Source organism: Pezoporus wallicus, unplaced genomic scaffold (genome assembly GCF_028554395.1).
Source record: "Pezoporus wallicus isolate ANWC-B61680 ecotype Strahan unplaced genomic scaffold, APGP_CSIRO_Pwel_v1 contig_10797, whole genome shotgun sequence".
Taxonomy (NCBI): domain Eukaryota; kingdom Metazoa; phylum Chordata; class Aves; order Psittaciformes; family Psittacidae; genus Pezoporus; species Pezoporus wallicus.
In genome coordinates, this window is record NW_026642755.1 from 87,459 (window position 1) to 110,011 (window position 22,553).

Consider the following 22,553-nt stretch of genomic DNA (forward strand, 5'->3'; position numbering starts at 1 on the left):
GAATCCCTCCTGGAGCTGTGAAGCCTGGAAGAGCTCCAGTTCCACATAAATCCTGTTCACTCCTCAGCCTGGTGCTCTTGAGTCTGTATCCAGGAATGTGCAACCTCAGGTGTGCCAGTTCTCCCCTCCAGGTTTGGAGGGAGACAGGAGATGCTGAGGGGCATTAACCCAGGTTAGTTCTTGGGTTCCTCTTGTGAAACCAGGCAGTGTGAGGTAGTTTAGGATGGCCACATTGTCCTGGTGGTCATCACTGGTGGATAGGGCACACAGAGCTGCTGAAAAGCCACCTGCAACCTTGTCCTAGCCCTGGGCTTGCCCTGGGACACATAGGGCCACTGAGAAGTTGTCCTGGATCACTTGCTTGAGGCATTATGGCCTCCTCTTCAGATCCTATTGCAGTGCAGCCTCCTAGTTGTGAATCAGTGAGCCCAGGACCACTTCATTGACCATCTCTAGGGCATTGGCTGTTGTTTGATGAAGCAAATGGCTCTGCAGAGCCAAAATGTTAACAGAAAATGGGCCCATCCTTATAGGACCCTCTGCATCCCAGGGGTGACAGGAGGTGCTGTGGTTTGGTTGTTGCTTCCTATGCTGGGGAGGAAGAGGAGCTGAGAAGCTGAAGTGACTGAAGGTGGGGAGGCACAGAGGGGAGAGAAACACAGGTGATGTGCTTGTATGGAGCAGAGCTTGGAGCCTGGACCAGGAGCTGAAGTGAGAGGTGCAGGCTTGGGGGAGAGTGATATAGAAAGGAAAAGCTCTTGTGCTTAAGCTAAGCAGTGACCTGGCACACTGCTCATTGGACGTCATAGGCTTTGTGCCTTGGTTCTTCGTGCTGTAGCTGAAAATACCTGCCAGGGAGCGTCTTCTGTGTGTGGTCAGTGCTAGCACTGGCATCTGCTCTGCCCCGCATCTGCCTGGTGGTGGCCTTGCTGCTTCCATGCTTGGCCATCCTCCTGCCTTTGCTTTGTGCCTTCCCAGAGGATCAAGACCTTTTCCCACAGAGAAGTTAAATTCCTAAAGGAGGAGAGTTGAGCTTGTTGCTTTATTACCACTTTGGATGTGTTGCAGCAAAGTAAACCTACAAAGGGATGGGTGGGAAGGAGACATCCAGTGAGGAACCTGAGTGGTGAAGGAGGGGGATCCACTGGTAAGTCCCTTTGTTCTCTACATGTGCTGGGAGCCAGGTAGAAGCTGTAATACCTGCAGTGAAAAGAGTTTGGAAGGAAAGAGTTCAGACACTTGTCTGCATTCTTTATGTCAGCATCCTGGCTCTGAAGGAATAAGGGAGGGCTGTGGGAGGCTTCAAACCAGGCTGGAAACACAGCAGGTATAGGGAAGGAGGCATAGGGAGAGGAAAAGCAAGAGTTGCAGTGGTCTCCTGAAGCGGTAGGAGTTGTGGCACAGCAGGAGGAAGCTTCCTGGGCCTGGGAGATGGATCCGCTGGGAGATGAGGGAGGGAATGGCAGCAGACAGCCCAGGAAGTGACTGAAATGCTGTGGTGTTTGTTGGTTTCACTCTGTCAATGCGGGAGGCCCTGTCAGCAGCAGCACAGCTTGTTCTGTCTTCAGATGTGACCTTGTACTTGTTCTGCTCTCAAAAACTCCCACAGGACACTCGTCTTCTGGTTCTCTTCGGCCAGCTAGCAGTTCCTTTGCCATTAGAGGTTGCTGTGCTCCATGGAGGCAGCGCTTCCCGATGGAGAGGTGTCCAAGGAAGGGTTTGGAAGGAGCTGCAGGAGGCGCTTCCCTGGGCATCCCTGGAAGGAGACTGCAGTGGAAAGGATCAGAGTAGAAGGGATGACACTGGTGCTGTCTGCAGGATTAATAGTCATGCTTCCTATTTCCTACATTAATTGAATGGTACCCAAGAGAGCCAGAAATGGGGAAGGACAGTTATCTTGGGTGAGGACTGCTGGCTGGTGTTGGAGGATGGATAAACTGCCTTTATCCTGACCCAGGCTGACACAGAGAGAGGCTTTGGACTGCTTGTCAGGTCGTCCTTACTGAAACTCTCATCAGGATGAATAATGCCTGAATCCTGACACAGATCTTGGAGCTGAAAAGGAAGCAATATTTAAACATCACTGCTTCATGCTGAGGTTGTCTGACAGGTATATAGAAATGTGATATGGAGCCAGGCTGAGAACATTGGGGCTGATCAGCCTGGAGGAGAGAAGCTGCATGGGGACCTCAGAGCAGCTTCCAGTGTCTGAAGGTGGCTGCAAGGATGCTGGGGAGGGACTATTCGTCAGGGACTGGAGCGATAGGACAAGGGTTGATAGGTTCAGACTGAAACAGGGGAAGTTCAGGTTGCAGATAAGGAAGTTCTTTACCGTGAGGGTGCTGAGGCGCTGGCACAGGGTGCCCAGAGAAGCTGTGGCTGCCCCATCCCTGGCAGTGCTCAAGGCCAGGTTGGACACAGGGGCTTGGAGCAAGCTGCTCCAGTGGAAGGTGTCCCTGCCCATGGCAGGGGTTGGAACTGGAGGAGCTTTAAGCACCCTTCCAACCCAACCCATTCCGTGATTCTGTGATGTGCCTGACATTTATCTCTTGCTTCACTGGGGCTGAGCTGCATCCGGGACACCCTCGGGGATGGCGGTTTTAGGGGTGTTTGCTGATCTCCTGTTTGGAAGTTGCACTCTGTTCCTTGCCTGAACCAACAGCTGAGGCATCAAGCTCTGTGCTGCAGGAAGGATTTGTGCAGCTGGGTCTTGACTCTACCCCTAAGCTTGGACACCGAGCACATCTGTCCTCATGTGGAGACCTGATTTGGGACACTGTGCTTTGTGAACTGGGCCATGAGGAAGCTGCAGGCTTCAGGAGGGGAAAACTGCTGCAGAGATCTGCCCAAAGCCCCCGCAGATGCTGCCTCTCCCCAAACACTCTCTTGGAAGCTCTTTTCCTTCCTCCTGCCTGCTCTGCACACACTGGGATGTTGTTGTTCCCCACCCTCCCAAGACAACAATGACATGAAAGCGCTGCAGCCCCGGCGAGCGCAGGAGAGGCGGTGTCTAACGACAGAGCTCTTTGTATTGTGGCAGCTCTTGGGGGTCCTCAGCCCCCACTGGGATCCTGGTCTCCTCCGTGCTGTGTGGATGAGGAGGCCGGGCTCTGCCCTGCCCACAGGAACCAGTTCTGTGGCTGACGCCTGCCTGATGACAGCAGTATTGGACTGTGGCATTTGCTCGGCTGGATGCGCCCTTCTATGCTCTGCATCTGTTTTCCCCGTTGCAAAGGGATTTGGGGTGTTTCTGCCTCTTTCCCTGGTGTTCACACCTTTGCAGTGTGGTTGTCTTAGTTTGCCTTGAGGCTGTGCTGTGAATGGGATCAGGGAATGGTTCCCTGCTTCCCGAAACGGATCCATGGGTGGATCTAGCTGGGATAAGGTGAAGTTTTGTCTCATGTCATGCGAGTCCATGACAGTGGCTTCATCTGAAACTTGTGTTTCTTTGGTCATGAAGTTTGTTAGTGAATGACCAGATCATCTGCTTCACATTCATGTAGGCTGGGATCTGTCCTCAAAGCCTGGCTCTGTCAGTCCTGGTGGGATTATTGCCTTCTTCCTGAGCTGCATCCCCACCAGGAGCGCAGCATCCACCTGAGGCACCAGCAGGATCTGGATGAGGCCTGGCCATGTGGTCACATTGCTGCTAAATGAGCTGGTCTGCACAATCCAGAGCCTGGGCTGGCTTGATGTCACTTCCAGAAGGAGAGACAGTGCCCGATGTGGCTGGCATGCAGGCTGGCAGGGCAGGAACTGTGTCCACACCAGATGGAAATCTGGAAGGGAGCTGCCAGGCTGAGCTTGCACAGGGTTAGAGCTCAGTTGTGGGGCTGCAGCAGTCTCAGTGTGGGGGAGGCTCCAAGGAATAAAGAATCATGGAATGGTTTGGGTTGGAAAGGAGCTTAGAGCCCATCCAGTTCCAACCCCTGCCACGGGCAGGGACCCCTTCCACTGGAGCAGCTTGCTCCAAGCCCCTGTGTCCAACCTGCCCTTGAACACTGCCAGGGATGGGGCAGCCACAGCTTCTCTGGGCACCCTGTGCCAACGCCTCAGCACCCTCACAGGGAAGAGCTTCTGCCTAAGAGCTCAGCTCAGTCTCCCCTCGGGCAGGTTCAAGCCATTCCCCTTGGCCTGTCCCTACAGGCCCTTGTCCCAAGCCCCTCTCCAGGTTTCCTGCAGGCCCTTTAGACACTGGAACTGCTCTAAGGTCTCCCCTTAAGGAGCCTTCTTTTCTCTAGAAAGTCCTTATTCATCCATGCTGTAGTTACTCAAACTAGAACTTCTCTCCATGTCGCCCTCTTTCCTGTCCTAGCAGTAACTATGGAACGATGACAAGGAGCAAGCTAATGCCAGCTCACATTCCACAGGGATAAAGGAAGTCTGATCACATCAGTTGGACACCAGAGTGTCTGTGAGGTGACAGCACAGGAAGGGTTTCCCTGCTGTGTTGGTTACCTGCCTGCTCGTGCTCTATCTTCCTGCTCCCTGGCTTTTCAGGCCACCAATGTCCTTGGATATGTGCTGTCATCTGCCCTTGCTGTGAGGGATACCTGCTTGAAACAGGCCTGCAGCCAGACATCATCCCTATGGCTGGAGCTGCATTCCAGCCCGGATCTCCTGGGATGAGAGCTTCATGGTTAAGCTCAAAACCTGAGTTTCAGCCCAATGCAGTAACCCCGGCTGTGTCCTGGAATACCACAGAGGCTTCCAGCCTAGGAGCCAGATAGAACTGGGTAAGGGACGGGTTTGGATGCACTTGCACAGGGAGCTGCTCTTCCCTAAACCTCACAACTTCAAGTGTCTTGAGTAGGAGCAGGTCAAGACACAGCCACAGCCTGGTCCTGGAGTGTTCCTGATCCCAAAGGAGGAAACTCATGGACTACAGGGCCCAGCATCCTCCACTTCGTTATGCTCATCCTCCGATGGGAATTGCCTGTGGGGCCAGCACTCCTAGGCCATTCTCAGGCAAGAAAACAAGGCTTAAGTGAAAACCAGTCATGCTGGAAGGCTATTTGTGCACTTGCAAAGTAGTCTGAGGTCTCCTGTAGCTGCTCTTGTTCCCCCAGCATTCAGAGGTGTCCTGGCAGGAGCCACAACAGGCAGCTGATGTCTGACAGCATCACAGGACAGGATCTGAGGCGAGTTTCAGCTGCGCAGGGAAAGGCCCAGACAGGCACAAGGAAGCACCGTGGCTGCTGCATCTTCTCTGAAAGCATGGAAATAGAAAGGGAAAGCTGCAAATGAGGTTTCCTTGAGGTGCTTGCCAGCATGACCTAAGCCTACTGCACTCTCATGCAGCACTCTTCAGGGCAGGAGTGAGGGACAGGCTGAGAGAGCTGGGCTGGGTCAGCCTGGACAAGAGAAGGCTCCTGAAGGGGAGACCTCAGAGCAGCTCCAGTGCCTAAAGGAGCTGCAGGAAACCTGGAGAGGGGCTTGGGACAAGGGCCTGTAGGGACAGGCCAAGGGGAATGGCTTGAACCTGCCAGAGGGGAGACTGAGATGAGCTCTTAGGCAGAAGCTCTTCCCTGGGAGGGTGCTGAGGCGCTGGCACAGGGTGCCCAGAGAAGCTGTGGCTGCCCCATCCCTGGCAGTGTTCAAGGCCAGGTTGGAGCAAGCTGCTCTAGTGGAAGGTGTCCCTGCCCGTGGCAGGGGTTGGAGCTGGATGAGCTTTAAGCTCCCTTCCAATTCAAATCATTCCATGACTTTAAATGGTTCTGGGATGGGAGTTGTGGTTGCCCAGCAAAAGGTTGCAGTTGCCCTTACCTCCAGCAAAGGTGAGGAAGATTCTATGGGTGTGCACGGAACTGGAATCACTGAGCTGGTTTTGTGAGAGCTCTCCCACCCCACAAACACCACAGCGAAACAGTGGGGTGAAGAGTGGGTGCTCTGGCACCCAGAGGTGAGCCCCTCGCAAGCTGTGCTCCCTGTGGGCCTTCAGCAAAGCCTCCCCAGGAGCTGAGAGGGATGGGAGCTGGTTTAGTAGCTTCCTGCCCCCAAAGGTGGGGCCAGCACAGCTCTGCCTGCCCATGCTGAGAGCCCAGAGCTCCCAGGCACGGTCCTCAGCTAACAGCAGCATGCCTGCTCCATCCATTCTCACCATGGGCATCTCTCTCCAGGTGGCTGTTCCATGGCCATCCCGCTCCATCCCTCCCAAGCAGCCAGTCTGGACTAATTCAGGGCACCAGCATGGAGGTGAAATGTGAGGGTTGTGGATGAGGGGAAAGGCTTTATCCTCCTGTTGCTTCCAGGTGCTGGAAGCTTGGCCTCAAACCTTTGGGTTGCAGCAGAAGAGCAGGGTGCTGAGATGATGTTTGCAGGAGCTGGGATTTGTGCCTGATGGGGGGAATGTGTTTGAAATGAGCCTTTCCCAAAGCACTGGGAAGGGAGGCTCTGGCTCATGGGTCCCTAAATCCTGTACAGGGACTTTAAAACTGAGCACTATGCAGAGTTAACCAATTCCATGAGTTTAAGGGATGGTGCTTTAGAAATGGACCTGTCCTCCACTATAACACATCCAGGTCCTCTTCTCCCACTAATACCACCACATCCCTTGTGCATCCCCTTGAAAGAGCCCATCTCAGTTTAAAGGCAGAAATGACAGAGTTTGGGAGTTCCAGAGCCTGGATTTGTGCTGGGATCAGTGGGAAGCGTGGCCCTGGCACCCAGCATTCGTGCCCCAAGGTGTTCCCCAGGAATATGGGTGTCACTTCTGTTTGTCTTTTATTTGTGCATTTATATAAAGCCTGTGAGCAAAGGGAATTTTAACTTTGTATCATTACAGAGAGTGAAAGAAAATACTCCTCCTTCATACGAGGTGTAGTGGGTGGCTTAGGACACAGCAGCCATCATTAACACAGGGCCTGGGTTCAGGATACTCAGGGCTCTTTCTGGGATGCGCCCCTCATTCGTATCCCTGCCTTGAAGTGAGGTGTTGGTGTCCCTATTCAGGTGTCTGGGAAGGGGAAAGCTAATGAGGTGTTGACAGCAAGGAGAGATAAGGAGCTCTGCTTTGATGGCAGGGAAGTGACTTGTGAATTGATCAGCTTCCTTGGAAGTGTGAGGCTGGAGGTATGAGGAGTTGTCTCCACATGCTCCTGCACCAGTGAGTTAATGACTTTAGAAGCATCTTTAAAGCAATACATGTGTGCAGGGGGGGATCCTTTCTCTTTCACTGGTACTGTTTAAATAAGTAAGACTATAAGGAATCCCAGACTGGTTTGTGTTGGAATGTACATTGAAGCTCCTCCAGCTCCAACCCCTGCCACGGGCAGGGACACCTTCCACTGGAGCAGCTTGCTCCAAGCCACTGTGTCCAACCTGGCCCTGAACACTGCCAGGGATGGGGCAGCCACAGCTTCTCTGGGTACCCTGTGCCAGCGCCTCAGCACCCTCACAGGGAGGAAGAGAGGCACCAGCAAAGCAAGGTAGTGATCAGTGATGGATGATTGATAGCCGGGTGTGTTTGATGCAGTTACTGAAGCTGTGATGGGTTTGGGGGAGCAGGGGTTAAGGGGAAGGGGATGGAGGCCAGGCAGGGCTGGGGGCAAAAGAAACCCTCACCCATGCCAGGGCTTTCATCAAGAGAGCCTAAAATAAGGAAGAAATGAGCTGTCAAACACCCCAGGCAGTGGGAGGTTGTGCAGGGCCCGGAGATGCATGGAGGGGAAGTTCAGGTTGGATCTGAGGCAGAAGTTGTTCCATGTGAGGGTGCTGAGACGCTGGCACAGGGTGCCCAGAGAAGCTGTGGCTGCCCCATCCCTGGCAGTGTTCAAGGGCAGGTTGGACACAGGGGCTTGGAGCAAGCTGCTCCAGTGGAAGGTGTCCCTGCCCGTGGCAGGGGTTGGAACTGGATGGGCTTTAAGGTCCCTTCCAACACAAACCATTCCATGACTTGATGTGCACGCTGCTCACCTCATTAGTGATGGTGACTTTTGCCATCCCAGCATCATGATCCATGGCTGTTGGTGGGATGTGACCCTGTTCCCATTGCCACCAGGCTGCTGCCTCCAGCTTCCAGGCCCAGATGTGACAGCAGCTGCTGCTGCATCATCTCCTGCCCCATCCCTGCCTGTCTGCTATCCCCATTGGTGTGAATGCTTTACAGCAGGAGCATCCCGAATTGGGTGAAGTCAGCTTAGCTAATTCAGACCAGGTTCACTTTTATCCCGGGGGATTTAGGGAGCATTCCCACAAAGGAAGCATGGAGGGGTGGCAAACAGCTGGGGACAGTAATTCCTTCCAGATCCAGCACTACTGGAAGAGGATGTCTGTCAGGCATCCCAGTACAGATGTACTTAAAGACCCTGTCAGAAAAGGGTTATTTCCCCTCCTGCTGCTCCCACACACACAAACAAGGGAATAAATCAGCTTCTGTGCATAACCAAAGCTGAAAACTTGGGAATTGTCTTCAGCATAAACCTGTTCCTGTATCACTTGGCATCGTGACAGGGGTTTAAATTCCCCTCCAGTGCAGCAAAATACTGATGTACCTGCAAAACCAGGTAACATTCTCCTTTCTTGTCCCCAGTTACACTGAACTGTTCCCCTCTTCCCATGTTTCTGTGTTAGCACTCATTGGGAGTGAAGTATCTGTCTCCCATACAGCCCAACTTGCACAAACCTGTTGGCTGGAGGAGGAGCAAACCTGATGTTTCAGTGGTGTGTGTTGGAACCAGGACAGACATTGCCTAAATAGATCTTCCCTGGCGCGTCCCTCTTGCAAACTGATCCCAGCAGTGCTTTTGAAGCAAGAGGAGTCATGGATAATATAATCCAGGGTCTCTTCTCTGGGAGCAGAAGCAGGGATCGAGGGCTCCCCCAGAGGCCCTGGTTGTCCCTCCTGGTCCCTGTCTCTTACCTCCTGCTCCCGTCTCTCCTCAGCGTGGCACGATGAGGCGGCGTTACGAGGACGATGGCATCTCTGATGATGAAATTGAAGGCAAGAGGACGTTTGACCTCGAGGAGAAGCTGTCCACCAACAAGTTTAACTCCACCTTCGTGGTCTTCATGGAAGGCAAAGGTTTGTCCTGGGACAGGCTGCGCTGCTGCTGTCAGTAACCACACAGCTGCAGTGGCTGGCTGCTTCTCCATGGTGTGAGGCGACCTTTCCGTGTAGAAAGCCAGCAGTGCTCACAGTTGGATGTGCTCTTGTGCATCTGACTACACCCAGAGCTTCCCTGGCTGCCTCAAAGGGTGGTTACAAGGCAGTTGTGGTGTTAATGCAATCCTAAATCGTTTCCTGTGTTTTGCTACCTTTTACTTCCCGTCTTCCTGTGAAGTTGGGAAAACTGCTGTTCACACCAGTTCTGTGCTTGGAAACCGCTTTGCTCTCGTAACCTAAGTGGTGGGGGATGTTCCTATCTGCTTCCCCACAAGTCCTGTGCAGTCCCCAAGCAGTTGGAAGGTGATATGAGGTGTATTGTTGGAGTATTGACTCAAGCCTGCTAAGGGAGCTGATAACAGGGAGTGTGTATGGGAAATGGCATGGAATCCCCTCAGTCTGGAGAGCAAGGAGCCCATCTGCAGGCCTGCTGGGACACATGGCAGCCAGGAACAAGAGGGTTTGCCTGGGTCAGCACCTGTAATTGCAGCCACATGTCTACTAGATGCTCAATTCAGAGGCTCTGTGGGATCTCTCCCCTTTCTTTCACCATACATATGGCCCAGTGGGATGTTTTTTCATCACACAGCCAGTGCATCCCTCACAAGGATTTACCACGAGGGAGGAGCATTCCTTCAGGGCATCTCTAACTTGGCTCAGAGCTTCTTGGGGAAGTGAGGACCAAACTCCACGCTATTCCCCCTGCCTGGTGCTGCTTGTTGGAGCAAATTCCCTCCTCCTTAGAGGCTCTGTTTGAGGTTTGTCAGCAGCACACACCATGCTGCTCACAGAACTGCCTCAGAGGAGTTCCGGGGTCTCCAAGAAGTGTAGAAATAGCAAGGAGCAGCACTTCCTTTTGCTGGTGAGCCTTGTCACAGGGACAAGAGTTGGTTCTCAGCTCTCAACTGCTCTGAACACCTCTTCTGAGTCTGAATTCAGCTTCCTGGGAGCAGAGTGGAAGTAGGGAGCTCCAGAGATCCTTTCTAACCTCACTTTGTCTCTAGTCCTCTGCAGGAATCTCCCCTAACACCTTCCCTTTGGTTTCTCACAGACTTCACAGTTGAATACATCCAGAGGGGTGGCCTGAGGGACCCTCTCATCTTCAGGAGCTCCGATGGCTTGGGGATAAAGTAAGTGCTAGGGGTGGATGACTCCTGATTTCCTGCCTCTCTCCCCACATTCTGTGGGATCTGATCCTGGTAGCTGGATCTGAAACCAGGTTGTTATGGCAGTGTCCTGTCCATACTGTTCTTTACCTGCAGTGAGAAGTATCTTCCACCTCAGTTATCCTGTTCTAACGAGTCTGGACTTAAAGTCAGAGCTAGCTGTAGGTGACCACAATGCAACTAAATGCCTGGAATATCCCACTGCTGCTCTGATGCAACATCTGGCTGGGTTCCTTTCCTAGTAATACAGCACCACTTGCCAGAGTCAAGCAATTTGTAGTATTTCTGGCATTTCCCAGCAGTTCCAACCTGATTTATCCAATGTGGTTACTTCTAAACTGCCATCTCTGTCTCTTGCTACAGTCAATCAAAGTTTACGGCTTGGAGTGTGAAGCTGTGCTGATGCAGGACTTTGTGCTGGTTTATGATGTTCATATAAATACACGATGGGGTGGTAGATGTAGTGTTAAGGCAAATAATGCTATAAAACATTACAGCTGGCTTTAAATAAACCTCAGACCTGATCTGATTGGATGTTTCTGCTGGGTCAATGGGGTTTGGGTTTGGTTAAAGGGATAAACTAGCCTTTGTTGGAGCCAGCATCATCCGCATTGCTCTTAACTTCCTCAGCTGGCTGTGAATTGATGGGTAGCATCTCACCCAGTGCATGATGTGCTGTACTGGGGTGACTTAGATGGTACCACGCTCAGGTTTAGCAGCTGGGTGGTTTGGAAAGGCAAGGATTTGATCCTGAGGATTCCAGTGTGGGTGAACCTGGATTTCCTCTGAGCTTTTGGTGATTTCTCTGGGTCAAGAGCTGCTTGAATGGCTGCCTGCCCGTTCTGCCTGTGTTTGTACAGATAAGTGTGCCAGTACAAACAGGGAGAGGAGTTCTGCTGTGTCAGTGAAATACATCCCTTGTGCGGGTCTGGCCGTGCTCTTTATGTTGGGATAACTCATAGGAACAGTCTCTCAAATGAGAGCTGGGATTGCTTAGCTCAAAGCTTGCCAGAGCATTTGCCAGAAGCCACTACAAGAGCTCGTGCTCTGGAGATGATGTATCCTATTCCCAAATCTGCTTCCTTAGCCAGGAGTTGGGGCCCTGTGTTTCACCCCAGAGATCTGGTTTCATGCTCTTCACCCCCATCCAAGAGGAAGAGAAGCCCAGTAGCATCTTCAAGGTGCTAATACTGGGGTTGGAGGTGGGAAGGGTCTGCAACCAGAAGCATTTCATGATGTTTTAGCAAGGTGTTTGTCCTGCAGGATGCCAGACCCAGACTTCAGCGTCAATGATGTGCGGCTCTGCGTTGGTAAGTGTCCGGGGAGCACAGGCTGCCTCTGGTGTGCCCTGGGCAGATGGGGAGGGATGGGCAGAGTCACTGGGTGTATCAATGGTCTGGTACCAATGGGAGGTCTGGTTATGTGGCTTCCCCAGTGTGCCTGAGCCAGTGGATCACAGCTTTTACCTGCTTGAGTCCAGTTTGACCTGAAGCAGGTTCAGTTTCAGTGTGGGTATGGAAGAAGATGAAGTTATGGAGAGGCCAGAGCATCCCACTGTTGTGGGTGGGTTCTTTGAGGAGGTATCTTGTGTCTCCTGGAGCATCTCTTCTGGGTGGTCCATTGTGCCCAGGGATGGTTCCAGTGACGTCTGTCTGTCCCGGCAGGGAGCCGGCGGATGGTGGATGTCATGGATGTGAACACACAGAGGGACATTGAGATGTCCATGGCACAGTGGGCACGTTACTACGAAACACCAGAGGCTGAGAGGGAGAAACTTTACAACGTCATCAGCCTGGAGTTCAGCCACACCAAACTGGAGAACCTGGTGCAGAGACCTGCTACGGTGAGCATGGCTCTTCCTTCCCTTGTGCTTGTGGGCCTCTGTAGGTAAGGTGCAGCCTGGCATTGAGTGCAGGAGAAGAGCTGCTCGTAACATGCATGGGCTCAACCAGGGATGTCACTGCTGTGCTCTGGAAGCTGCTGGAGCTGATCCCGTGTCTGACATGTACCTTGTTCGCTGGAGCTGATCTCACAGTCAGCCCTAGCCTGTGCATCCTCATCCTATATAGGCAAGCCACCATGGTCAAGTCCTTGGTGTGTTGCTCTGTAGAGAGCTGACTTCTTCTGCAGAGAGCTCACTAGCTATCAGCAGCTAATGGATTGGCTATCAGCAATTAATAGGAAGGAATAATTAAAGGGAAGTAACCTGCTCCTGCTGGCTGCTGATCAAGAACAAGCACCTCAGTTTGAATAGAGAGGTTGTCAGGTTGGTGCTCAGCCACAGGGAACACTGAGGACAGGATGGGGATGCTGGCTTCCAGCCTCTCCCAGGTAGCCACTTCCACTGCCTGCCAAGACCTTGGCTGTCATTCAGTCTTGGGTCTGCCTTACATCTGTGTGCTTCACTGATGCTTGGTGTGGAGCCCTCTCCTGCATCCTGCAGCCGTGATCAGCTCCACTGTGGCAAGAGAGAGGTGGCAGTGGAGAGCAAGGGTGGACCTGCCATCATGTATGGGACAGCAGAGCTCAGCTGCGTTTGGAGAGAGCAGCTAAAGCCTGGATGCTGGTTGAGCTTTGAGGTTTTCCTGGTGTTTGGAAACCATGGTCCCATTAGGACACCAACCCTGTGTGCAGCTGGGACTAATCTTGGAGGGCAGAGGAGGCCAAGACTGGAGCTGTGCTGGAAGGGGGCAGGAAGCAGTATGACAGTGGGAGAACAGGGATGGACATCCTGGACTCCCTCTGCAGTCGGGGAAGAGGAAGGGGCAGCTCTGTAGAGCCGTTCACTTCTCCCTGTTAACTGTAGAGGGAGCCTGGACATCTCTGCCTGCTCTGGGGCTGTGCTGAAGCTTAGTGACTTGAATCTCACCCTGGCAGATTCTGCCCAGCATGGTTTGTCTATCCCCAGTGCATACCAGTTCCTGCCTAGCCCCTAAGTAGACAACCAGCGTCCCAGTACCATGCTTGGGATCTTGCTGTGGTGTTTGCTGCTTGTGTGAAATCAGGGGGTCACTATACAGCAACTGGCATCAGAGCAGCTGGTCCTAAAGCGCTTTATGTGTGGGATTGCACCAGTGCAATGGGGAAGGTTGCACATGAGAGCTATGGGCCTACCAGGCAGGCATAGGTATTTGAGCTTCTAGGACAGCCAGGGAGAGTACCAGAAGGGGTTACAGTTCCCCTGTCATCTCTACTCATGTCTCCCACCCTTCTTGCTGTAGGTGGATTTGATTGACTGGGTTGATAATATGTGGCCCAGGCACCTGAAGGAGAGTCAGACAGAGTCTACGAATGCCATCCTGGAGATGCAGTATCCAAAGGTGCAGAAGTAAGTGACTTCCTGAGCTGTTCCAGTGGTGGCAGGCGCAGAGCATCTCTTGCAAGAGAACTGCCTAAGGCAGAAGTGGTTTGTACCAAGGGGAAGAGGGAGGAGCAGTCTGTTTCAGTGGGTGACACTTGTAGGGATGTTGCAGGCGCTTATTTAAGCCCCTAACAAATGATGTGTGGAAGGGTGACACTCTTGGTGCTCACCACCTTGAAACATCTGGAGCCAGCCCAGCTGCTGAGCATTGCCTGTCCTGTCCCATAGGCCTGTGACAGGGGGTTTCTAGAGCTGCAGATGTGTGAGGATGAGAGCTCTGCTCTTGCCTGGATTAGATCTTTGTGTGGGGATGTGACATAACTGCAAAGTGAGCTCTCCTGCAAACCACCACCTTCCTGCAGCTCAGGTGCTTAGCACTGCAGTAATTGTGTGCTGGCACTGCTGTGAGTCTGGGTTTAGGCAGCCCATTCCCTTTGAATATGTTTTACCTGCTCTCAAATGTTGCTCACCATTCATTTCACCTTATCCCTTTCTTGTTCTCCACCAGATACTGTCTGATGAGTGTCAAGGGCTGCTACACAGACTTCCACGTGGACTTCGGTGGCACTTCTGTGTGGTACCACATCCACCGAGGGGGAAAGGTAGGAGGACAGTCCCTGTTGGACAGTTACAGATGCTTTAGGAGAGTGGCTTTTAGTCTATCCTCTTGTTAATCCTTGAGGGTGCAGGTTCCAGACAGCAAATTGAAGTCTTTCCATCCTAAACTGGTTGATCAGAGGTGCACCAGGCACAGACTGAAAACCTGTGCTGTAGGGATGATGCCAAGACAACCTTATAAAGAGCTAAAAGACACTGAGTAGAATAACCCAATCCATACAGGGCCTTGGCTTCTGAGAGGTGATTTGGCTGCATGGCTGATCACCCCTTGGTATGGCACAAATAGCACACTGGGAGCAGCAGCAAGCTGAAGAAAGGTAGTTAAAGATGGATGGAAGCCGCTCCTAAAGCTAAGCGTTTCAGGGGGTTTAAATAGCCAACATATACGTAAGGGGTCACCTTAAAACATGAAGTGACTTCAAAAGCAGAAGCATTTGAACTGAAGGTTACTGACAGAGCTTCACTGCAGAACAGTTGCATGGTTTCTGGTGAGAAGTAGCTCTGAAACAGTGTCAGGTTTAAGCTGTTCTCTGGAGTCGCTTCCTGGAGCTGAGCTCAGCCAAAGAGACTAAAAGCAAACCTCAGGCTTCATTGTGTTTGAGTCTCTCTGGTTGCAGCCTTTATCTGAGTGCAGTGTTTGTCCCCTGATGGGTTTCTTCCAGCTATAATTGTGTAGGGATTTCATACAATCATGGAATGGTTTCAGTTGGAAAGGACCTTAAAGCCCATCCAGTTCCACCCCCTGCCGTGGGCAGGGACACCTTCCACTAGAGCAGCTTGCTCCAAGCCCCTGTGTCCAACCTGGCCTTGAACACTGCCAGGGATGGGGCAGCAGCAAACTCTGCCCTACCTGAAGAATCTGGGCTTTTCACCCACCTTTCCTTGCAAAGGAGATGTAGCTGCCAGACTTCTGTTGATGGTTTGTGGCTCCAGTGCCTTCCCCTGAAGACCTAACAGTCTCTGAACAGCCTAGTTGGGGCTGGATAGCTCCTTGCCACCTGCATTGCATGGATCCAGACAGGCTTAAATCTCTAGTTCAGCTGTAGCTCTTACTAACATGGCAGAAACACTCAGGTGGGTATCTCTTTGTCTCTAATACTCTGGTGTCTTTGGTGGGCTCTGCCTCTTAACACTGATAGGAACAAAACCTCACAAAGCATCCCAAGCTCAGTCTGCCTGTGGTGCTCAGTGAGTTAGGTTAGGAAAGATCTCACTCAGCAGCTTGCCCTCTCCAATGGGACATGTGTTCAGGTTGCTTTACTGGGAATGTCTCTGGATTTGCATCCTCTGGTGGGGAAAGGAACAGATTTGGATGTCTGGAGAGGGAGCAGGGCAGGTTTGGAAGAAGCAGGCAGTATTTAATAGCTGTCAGTTATGTTATGACTTGCATACACGTGTTATCTTCATCTGCAGATCTTCTGGCTGATCCCTCCTACACCGCAGAACCTGGAGCTCTATGAAAACTGGCTTCTCTCAGGGAAGCAGGGAGACATTTTCCTTGGGGACAGAGTGTCTGAGTGCCAGCGCATCGAGCTCAAGCAGGGCTACACATTTGTCATCCCCTCAGGTACCACAGGGTGGGCAGGTCCCTCCTGGCCTTTGCTGGGGTTGTGGCAAGAGACTAAAACTCCTGGGACACAAACTGGGAAGAGGCAGGATTTAGCTTCCTCTTCATGTAATTGGGAGAGGGAGATGTGACGTGGCTGCCTCCTCTTGCTTGCCAGCTCTCAAAACATGCCTGTCATGGCACTGTGGATTCAGCCCAAGTGATGGGAAAGCTGTGGCTGGCTCACATCGCTCTGGATAGTCACTAAAGGAGGCTTTCCCAGTGCTTTTCATGGTGACATGCAGAGTGGTGTCCAAGGCAGCACAGCTCCTCAGCCTCACAGCTTGTGAGATCACTGTACAGTTACAGTCCAGTTGTGAAGCAAGGAAGGGAGCCAGTGTGTGTGTGTGTGTGTGTGTGTGTGTTTAAGGAGCAAGGTGACTGCTCTGGGCACAAGGAAAGGCAATGAAACAGTCTGCATGTACTGGAAATGGGAGGATTGAAAAGCATATAGCTAGAAAATGGGATGTTGGAAAACACTGAAACCCAGCAGGGAGCTGAGAAGCAAAACCAGGGAGAGACTTGCAGGTAACTGCTTTGCAGAGAGCTTGGGCAAGGAGACTGAGGTTGGGAATGGGAACACTCAAGAGTTAAAAGAATCCTTTAGCCTGACTTGGTTTAGGAAGCAGAGTAACTGGAGGGCATCAGCAGTATCTGCATGCACAGTTAGCTCAGTGCAGTGCTAGAGAAGAGCAGAGGCACAAGAGATGAGGCAGCTGAAAAGCAGCTCAAGTCGGTTGATTGCAAGGGCTGACCTTTTAGAACCTGGGATGGATGCCTGGGATGTCTGTAACTTGTTCCTCTTGCCCTAGGGAATAGTCTCTTGTCAGGAGAAACATTGTTGGACCCCTGCTAATAACTGTTGCATATAAATTGTGTCCATAAGACTGTCTCTGGTGTCAATGGCTGCCTCCTTACAGCAGGACCAGAACAGAAAACCACAGGGGTTGTACAAGTTACTCATTTGAGTCCTGTTATCACAACTGACGCTTCTTTTGAATTGAGTGCCCTTGCCTGAACGAAACCCAGGCTGCAGTACCCAAAACGTTGGGCTTGTCTGCATTGCTTGGCCCTGAAGGTAACAGAGCTGGAATTTGTATTCCTTGGAGGGTATTTTAACAGTTAACCAGCCTTTGGAAGACTGTTTCCTTCTTAGGCCTAATACAAGGCCTAAGCACCTTGTATTAGGTAGGTAGGCACCGCTCCAGAGGTAGGATGACAAAAAGCATTGGACAGGAGGTGGATACAGGCACATGGGCCACCATGAGAGGACAGATCCATAGGTGTATTGAAGTGCTTGAGTACAAGTCTGTCTCTAGCCATTAGTGGGATCAAGTGAGCTGGTATTGAGTGGTGCAGCAGTGTTTGAATTAGTAGGGACTGTCAGTTGTGAGACCTTGACCTCCCCCAGGATGCTTCAAGCTCTGCTTTCTCTCCAAGGTTGGATCCATGCTGTGTACACTCCCATGGACACACTAGTGTTTGGAGGCAACTTCTTACACAGCTTCAACATCCCTATGCAGCTCCGGATCTACAGCATTGAAGACCGGACACGGGTAAGGACCTGTGAGAAGGTGGGAGGATGTGTGCTCCTGGGGTGGTGAGGAGGGTACAGCCAAGAGCAGTGCTGTGCAGGCAGAGAAGTCATCTCCCCCTGGGACAGATGGCTCCACCCCCAGCTCTCTGTAAGCATAATGTCCAAGCCTCCTAAATGTACAGGTCTGGAGCAGAGCATGCTGTTGGCAAGCAGGTGTTCTTACTTGCACCTTGGGGAGATATGGGTCCTGCTGTGCAGAGAGGCTTCAGGGCTATGATGGACAGCCTGATGGCTTCTCCAAAGCAGTTTAGGGTGCTGCAGCAGGCAGGACTTGCGGGTTAGCACTCAGATGTCAGACCATCATCCAGAGTAGCTGAGACACAGGATGATGCAGGTCCGCCGTCTGAGTAGCCTCAGGAAGGTGAGAACAGCAGCAGGGTCAGGAGCATCTTCTGCCAGCATGTGAATTGCTGGCCCTGATGTGACAGAGCCCTGATAGCACTCTGCTAAATAGCTGAGCCTGGTTAAACCTCTGCATAGACCAACTCTTTCCCTTCATACCAATCCTGTCAGATGCTGTGCTGTGGTTTGGGAGGAGGTCTTGAACCTCTTCCCTTCAGCTGCAACCTTTTGTGGCACTCTGCCACTTCTTCTTGTACTGATGAGAAGGTCTGTGGGGGAAGAGCTGCAACCCTAACAAAGAGAAATGAAATGTTAATGGCTTGCAAGTGAATAGTGCCTGGTCTCTGCTCTGCTTGGTGATAACATCCTCCTGCAAGGAGAATTACATCAGGCTGCCAGAAGGATGAATGATGCTGTTACACATGTACATGCGTTTCCTGTCTCTCAGGAGGGGATCAGTCTGGTTTGAGGCAGCAGTAATAAATAAGAGCTATCTCTGTGCTGGTGGAGGAGGCCTGAGCCAACCCCTTTTTCCTCTCCTCTTTTGCAGGTCCCAAATAAGTTTCGTTATCCCTTCTATTATGAGATGTGTTGGTACGTGCTGGAGCGCTATGTCTACTGCATCACCAGCCGCTCCCATCTCACCAAGGACTTCCAGAAGGAATCACTCAGTATGGGTAAGCCCCCTGCATTGACCATCCAGCCATTATTCCTCCCTCACCTGTGTCAAAGCACCCTCCTGAAGGGGTGCTGGCTGGCTCAGTGGGGTGCTGGCCAGGGGAAGAATCACTTTGGAACCATCAATTCCTCAGTTTCACAAGGTGTTTCTGTGGGTGTTTCCTCCCTTAGCACTGTTTGCTGCACTGAGCAGTCAGGACAGCTGATGGTGTTGCAGACTGGCCAAAGGAGGTGCTATTTCTTTCTTTCTCTTTAAACAAGCAGTCAAAACCAGACAGTTTTGCTTCCTCTTTTGGTACAGGCCAGGTTCCTTTGCTTGTGTAAAACCAGCACACAAGTTCCTGCCCTTGCTGGTACACACAAAGCCTTTAATAGAAGAGGTGAAGGGAAGTTGAAGTCCCCACTGCTGTACTGTGGGGCAGAAATGCCTTCTGGCTGATCATGACCTTCCTCCACGCAGAGTTTAAAGCACTGTCAAAGTTATGTGTGCAGGGAGTCTCTTGCAAAAGGAATGTTTGGCCTCCTTACAAGAGATGGTTTCGTACGGAGAGACCTTTCTTCAGAGCAGGAGAAAGCTGAACAGCATCCACCCAAGGCCCTTGAGGCAAATCCGTCCTCACTCCCCTCAGAGGCTGTGGTTACTGACCCGAGGGCACCTCTCCTCACAGCTACAGCCTCTTTGGGGCTTTCTGTCCAAGGAGCTCTAGCAGAGGGAAACAGCTCCCAGTTCTTGTCCTTTCCCTGTGGTTCCCTGAAGACCCCCTTCAGCACTTGGTTTGGGAAAGGCCATCTCTGTCCTCCTCCTGCCTGGAGGTCTCCAGCACCTTCATCACCTTTACCGCTGAGCAGTGTGAAGTGGGAACTAATGCAGGGAGCTGAGAGGAAGGGAGCAGGAGAGCTGTCAGAGACGGGTGTTTTATCGTGCACCATCAGGCCAAGAGGCCTCACAATCATCTAGTTAAAGTCCGCATCCTCTTTTTCCCACCGTGAAGGCAGGATCAAGGTCTCAAGTCACTCAGGACCAAATGTCTGCAGATCCCAAGCCCTCCAAAGCAAATCGGGTTGGATGGGGCTTCAAGCAACCTGATACCGTGAAAGATGCCCCTGCCCATGGGTTGGACTTAGATGATCTTTAAGGTCCCTTCCAACCCAAACCATTCTAGTATTGTATGAAATCCTATCTAGGGTGTTGCTGTCTCCAATTCTTGGATGTTTTCCTATGTCCTGTGCCTCGCCTTCCCACAAAATGAGCCAGGAATGGGAAAAGGTTTTAGCTGTTCTTTTCCAACTGCAGAATGTCCCATCCTTTCCTTCTGCTTTGTCCCCATAATATATCTGTTGCTCCAACATCTCTGATGGACTCCTCTAGAAACCCCTTCTGTGAGTGCCTGGCCACTGTGCTCTTCTCACTCCTTTTCCATCATGGCAGATATGGAGCTGAGCTCCTCGGACTCGGTAAACATGGAAGAGGAAGAGGAGGAGGAAGAGGATGAGGATGGAACAGGGAAGGAGCCCCGGCGACCGATCACAAGGAGGTCCATTCTCACCAGCCCCATTGCCAACGGTGCCAATGTGGACTATGATGAACTGGGCAAGAGCTGCCGGAGCAGCCTTCCAGGTCTGAAGAAGACCCCATCTATAGACTCTTCTGACTCCAGTCGGGGCTCCCAGAATGGCCAGGCCTGTGATCCCAATGGAGGCAGCCCACGCAAGAGCAGGAAGGTGCATCTGACCCAGTTTGAGCTGGAGGGGCTGCGCTGCCTCGTGGACAAGCTGGAGTCACTCCCCCTGCACAAGAAGTGTGTTCCCACCGGCATTGAGGATGAGGATGCTCTCATCGCTGACGTCAAGGTAGGGAGGTGTGATGGGGATGCAAGTTCCTTTGGTTGCCAGGGTGCTGGGATTGATCCTGACCTTATCTCGCCGTCCTGGATTGAGGGGGTGATGTGTCTGCAGACTTGGGGTCCTTCCTCTCCATGAGGCTTATATTGCACCAGTTGATGTTGAGGGACACCCATGGCTTGGATTTTGGGTTAGGGCTGAGCAGCATGGCTGAGACTCCTCTGGAGACCCTCTGGGCCCTGTCTGGGTCCCTTATGGGTGTCAGTGCAAGGGTGCTTGTCTGTGATGCCATTTGCGTCCAGTTCTGGCTGTGGACTCCTTGAGCTGCTGGACGCTGACAGTTAGAGCCCTTCCCTTGCCCCAGGTGGATTTGGTTTCTTTGGGTTGTTTGTCCAGGATGTGGCCTTAGGTAATGTGAACCTTACCCCTTCTCCCCATCCTGCTTTACACTGCTGAGCTGTATCTGCCAAACCTGTTGAGCTGCCTCCAGGAGCTGTCTCAGCCCTTTCAGCCTCACTCCTCCCCAGAAATCCAGTTTAGTCCCTCAGACCACAGTTACCACCTTCTCCCTTCCTTGCTGATGGTGATCTGCTCAGCTGCTTGCCTGTACCAAAGCTGTCATCCAGACACAGCCATGGGTGTATCCTGGTCTTTGCCGTCATGTTTCTTGGTTCCAGGTGCTGTCTCCTGACAGTTTTACGTGGTAAATCCAGTGCTGTGCTGTGTTTGGAGCAATGGGTGCAGTTTTGGGGTGCCAGGGTGAGCTGTTGTGTGCAGGCCAAGCTCTGGTAGAGCTAAAGGAGTGTGAGTAGGTGCTGCTGGAGGGCTGTGCTTCTGGCTTCCTGTGGCTTCTTCAAGTACTCAACACGTGTGTTTCTGAGCCACTGCAGTGGGGTGGCCTCACCCTTACTACAAACCGGATGAAGCTCTGGAGGAAGTCAAGCTTTGAGCTGTGTTTCATCCTTCTTGGACTGAAACAGGGAGGCCGATGGGGTGTGTTGGGTGTTTTGAAGACAGAGCATTCAAGGTTGCCAATGTTCAGCTGGGTTTTGAGACCTGCTCAAAGGGCTTGGTTGTTGTGGAGCAGATGGATGTGCCTGTGGTTTTGGTGTGACTCACCAGCCCCTGTCTGGTTGTAGCTCACAGCTGGGCTGTGGGTGACAGTCCCTGCAGTGTGGTCAGAGCAAACGGCTTCCCTGAAGGACTTGCACCTTAAAGCTGTTCTCTGAGGTACAGGAGGATCCTGAGCTGCAGGGCTCTGTTTCTCAGGACCAGCGGCCTCCCAAGTAAAGGCTGTGCTATGGAGGATCCTTGGGGAATGAAGATCCTTTATCAGGCTGCAGTGGCAGAGGAAACGGGACAAGTTTCTCAAACTACAGGAAATCTGCCTTCAAAGCCTGCCTTGTCCTTAGAGGGGGTGGAAGCGGCAAATAGAAGTTGGCTTCTAAAACCTGGCAAGGGGGAAGACGTTTGTAGCTAACCCTTTTATAACTGCCCTGATCACTGAAAAGCCCAATGAGTGAAGGTCTGGTTTTCAATATCAGCAGCTTGTATGGAGAACACCATCTCTATTTATTCTATTTTTTAAAGCAGGACAAGTTGTTACCAAGCAAGAGGTGTGAAGTTTCCATCTGTGCAACCATAGCTCATGATGTGGGATGTAGATCCTAAGCCAGTCAGGTTTCCTTTGGAAGCTTCCCTCCTCTGATGGCTGTTATGTTCTTGCACTCCCAGAGCACAGTCCTGCCATGGCTGTGTTTAAGCACAGCCCTTCCTTTCTCTGGGCTTGTTCTGGTGATCCTACCTTTCCTTGCTGCTCCTGGGAGACATAATCTTTGTAGGATCCCTCATGCTGCACTGCAGACCTGAGTCCTTTATGTTCATCTGTTCTTCCTTTTGTGCTAGTGGAGAATTAGACCCTACTCCACTTTCAGTGACTTAAGCTAAATGGAAACCATACATCCTACGCAGCATCTTAGCCTGACTCTGAGGCCACTGATCTGCACCAGGTACTCTCCCAACCTTTACATCTCAGCAGGTGAGGTCATCAGTGGACCTGGGATGAGGACTTTGGGAAAGACCTGCTCCCAAAGAAGCACAGAATCAACTCGGTCCCTCCAAGGGTCCAGTCAGCAGATGCTGTGTTGGTGGGAAGCAGGAAAATGCTTCCCTTTCCCACAGCCTCCTGTGTGGTCACGAATCCGGGATGTCTGTATGTTGGGTCATGTGAAGGAACACAC

At 52.0% G+C, this 22,553-nt stretch overlaps 1 protein-coding gene across 2 annotated transcripts in view; it reads left to right on the top strand.

Moving 5' to 3' along the window:
- The window catches only part of KDM2A (lysine demethylase 2A), a 47,375-nt gene that overhangs the window by 11,940 nt on the left and 12,882 nt on the right, over window positions 1–22,553 (top strand). For both annotated transcript variants that reach the window (XM_057432209.1, XM_057432210.1), the window contains exons 3-12: window positions 8,884–9,022; window positions 10,155–10,233; window positions 11,533–11,579; window positions 11,934–12,112; window positions 13,491–13,597; window positions 14,139–14,232; window positions 15,662–15,815; window positions 17,295–17,410; window positions 18,344–18,470; window positions 19,901–20,322. In XM_057432209.1, coding sequence (XP_057288192.1) covers window positions 8,884–9,022; window positions 10,155–10,233; window positions 11,533–11,579; window positions 11,934–12,112; window positions 13,491–13,597; window positions 14,139–14,232; window positions 15,662–15,815; window positions 17,295–17,410; window positions 18,344–18,470; window positions 19,901–20,322 — 1,464 coding nt within the window. The remainder of the gene's footprint in view (window positions 1–8,883; window positions 9,023–10,154; window positions 10,234–11,532; window positions 11,580–11,933; window positions 12,113–13,490; window positions 13,598–14,138; window positions 14,233–15,661; window positions 15,816–17,294; window positions 17,411–18,343; window positions 18,471–19,900; window positions 20,323–22,553) is intronic.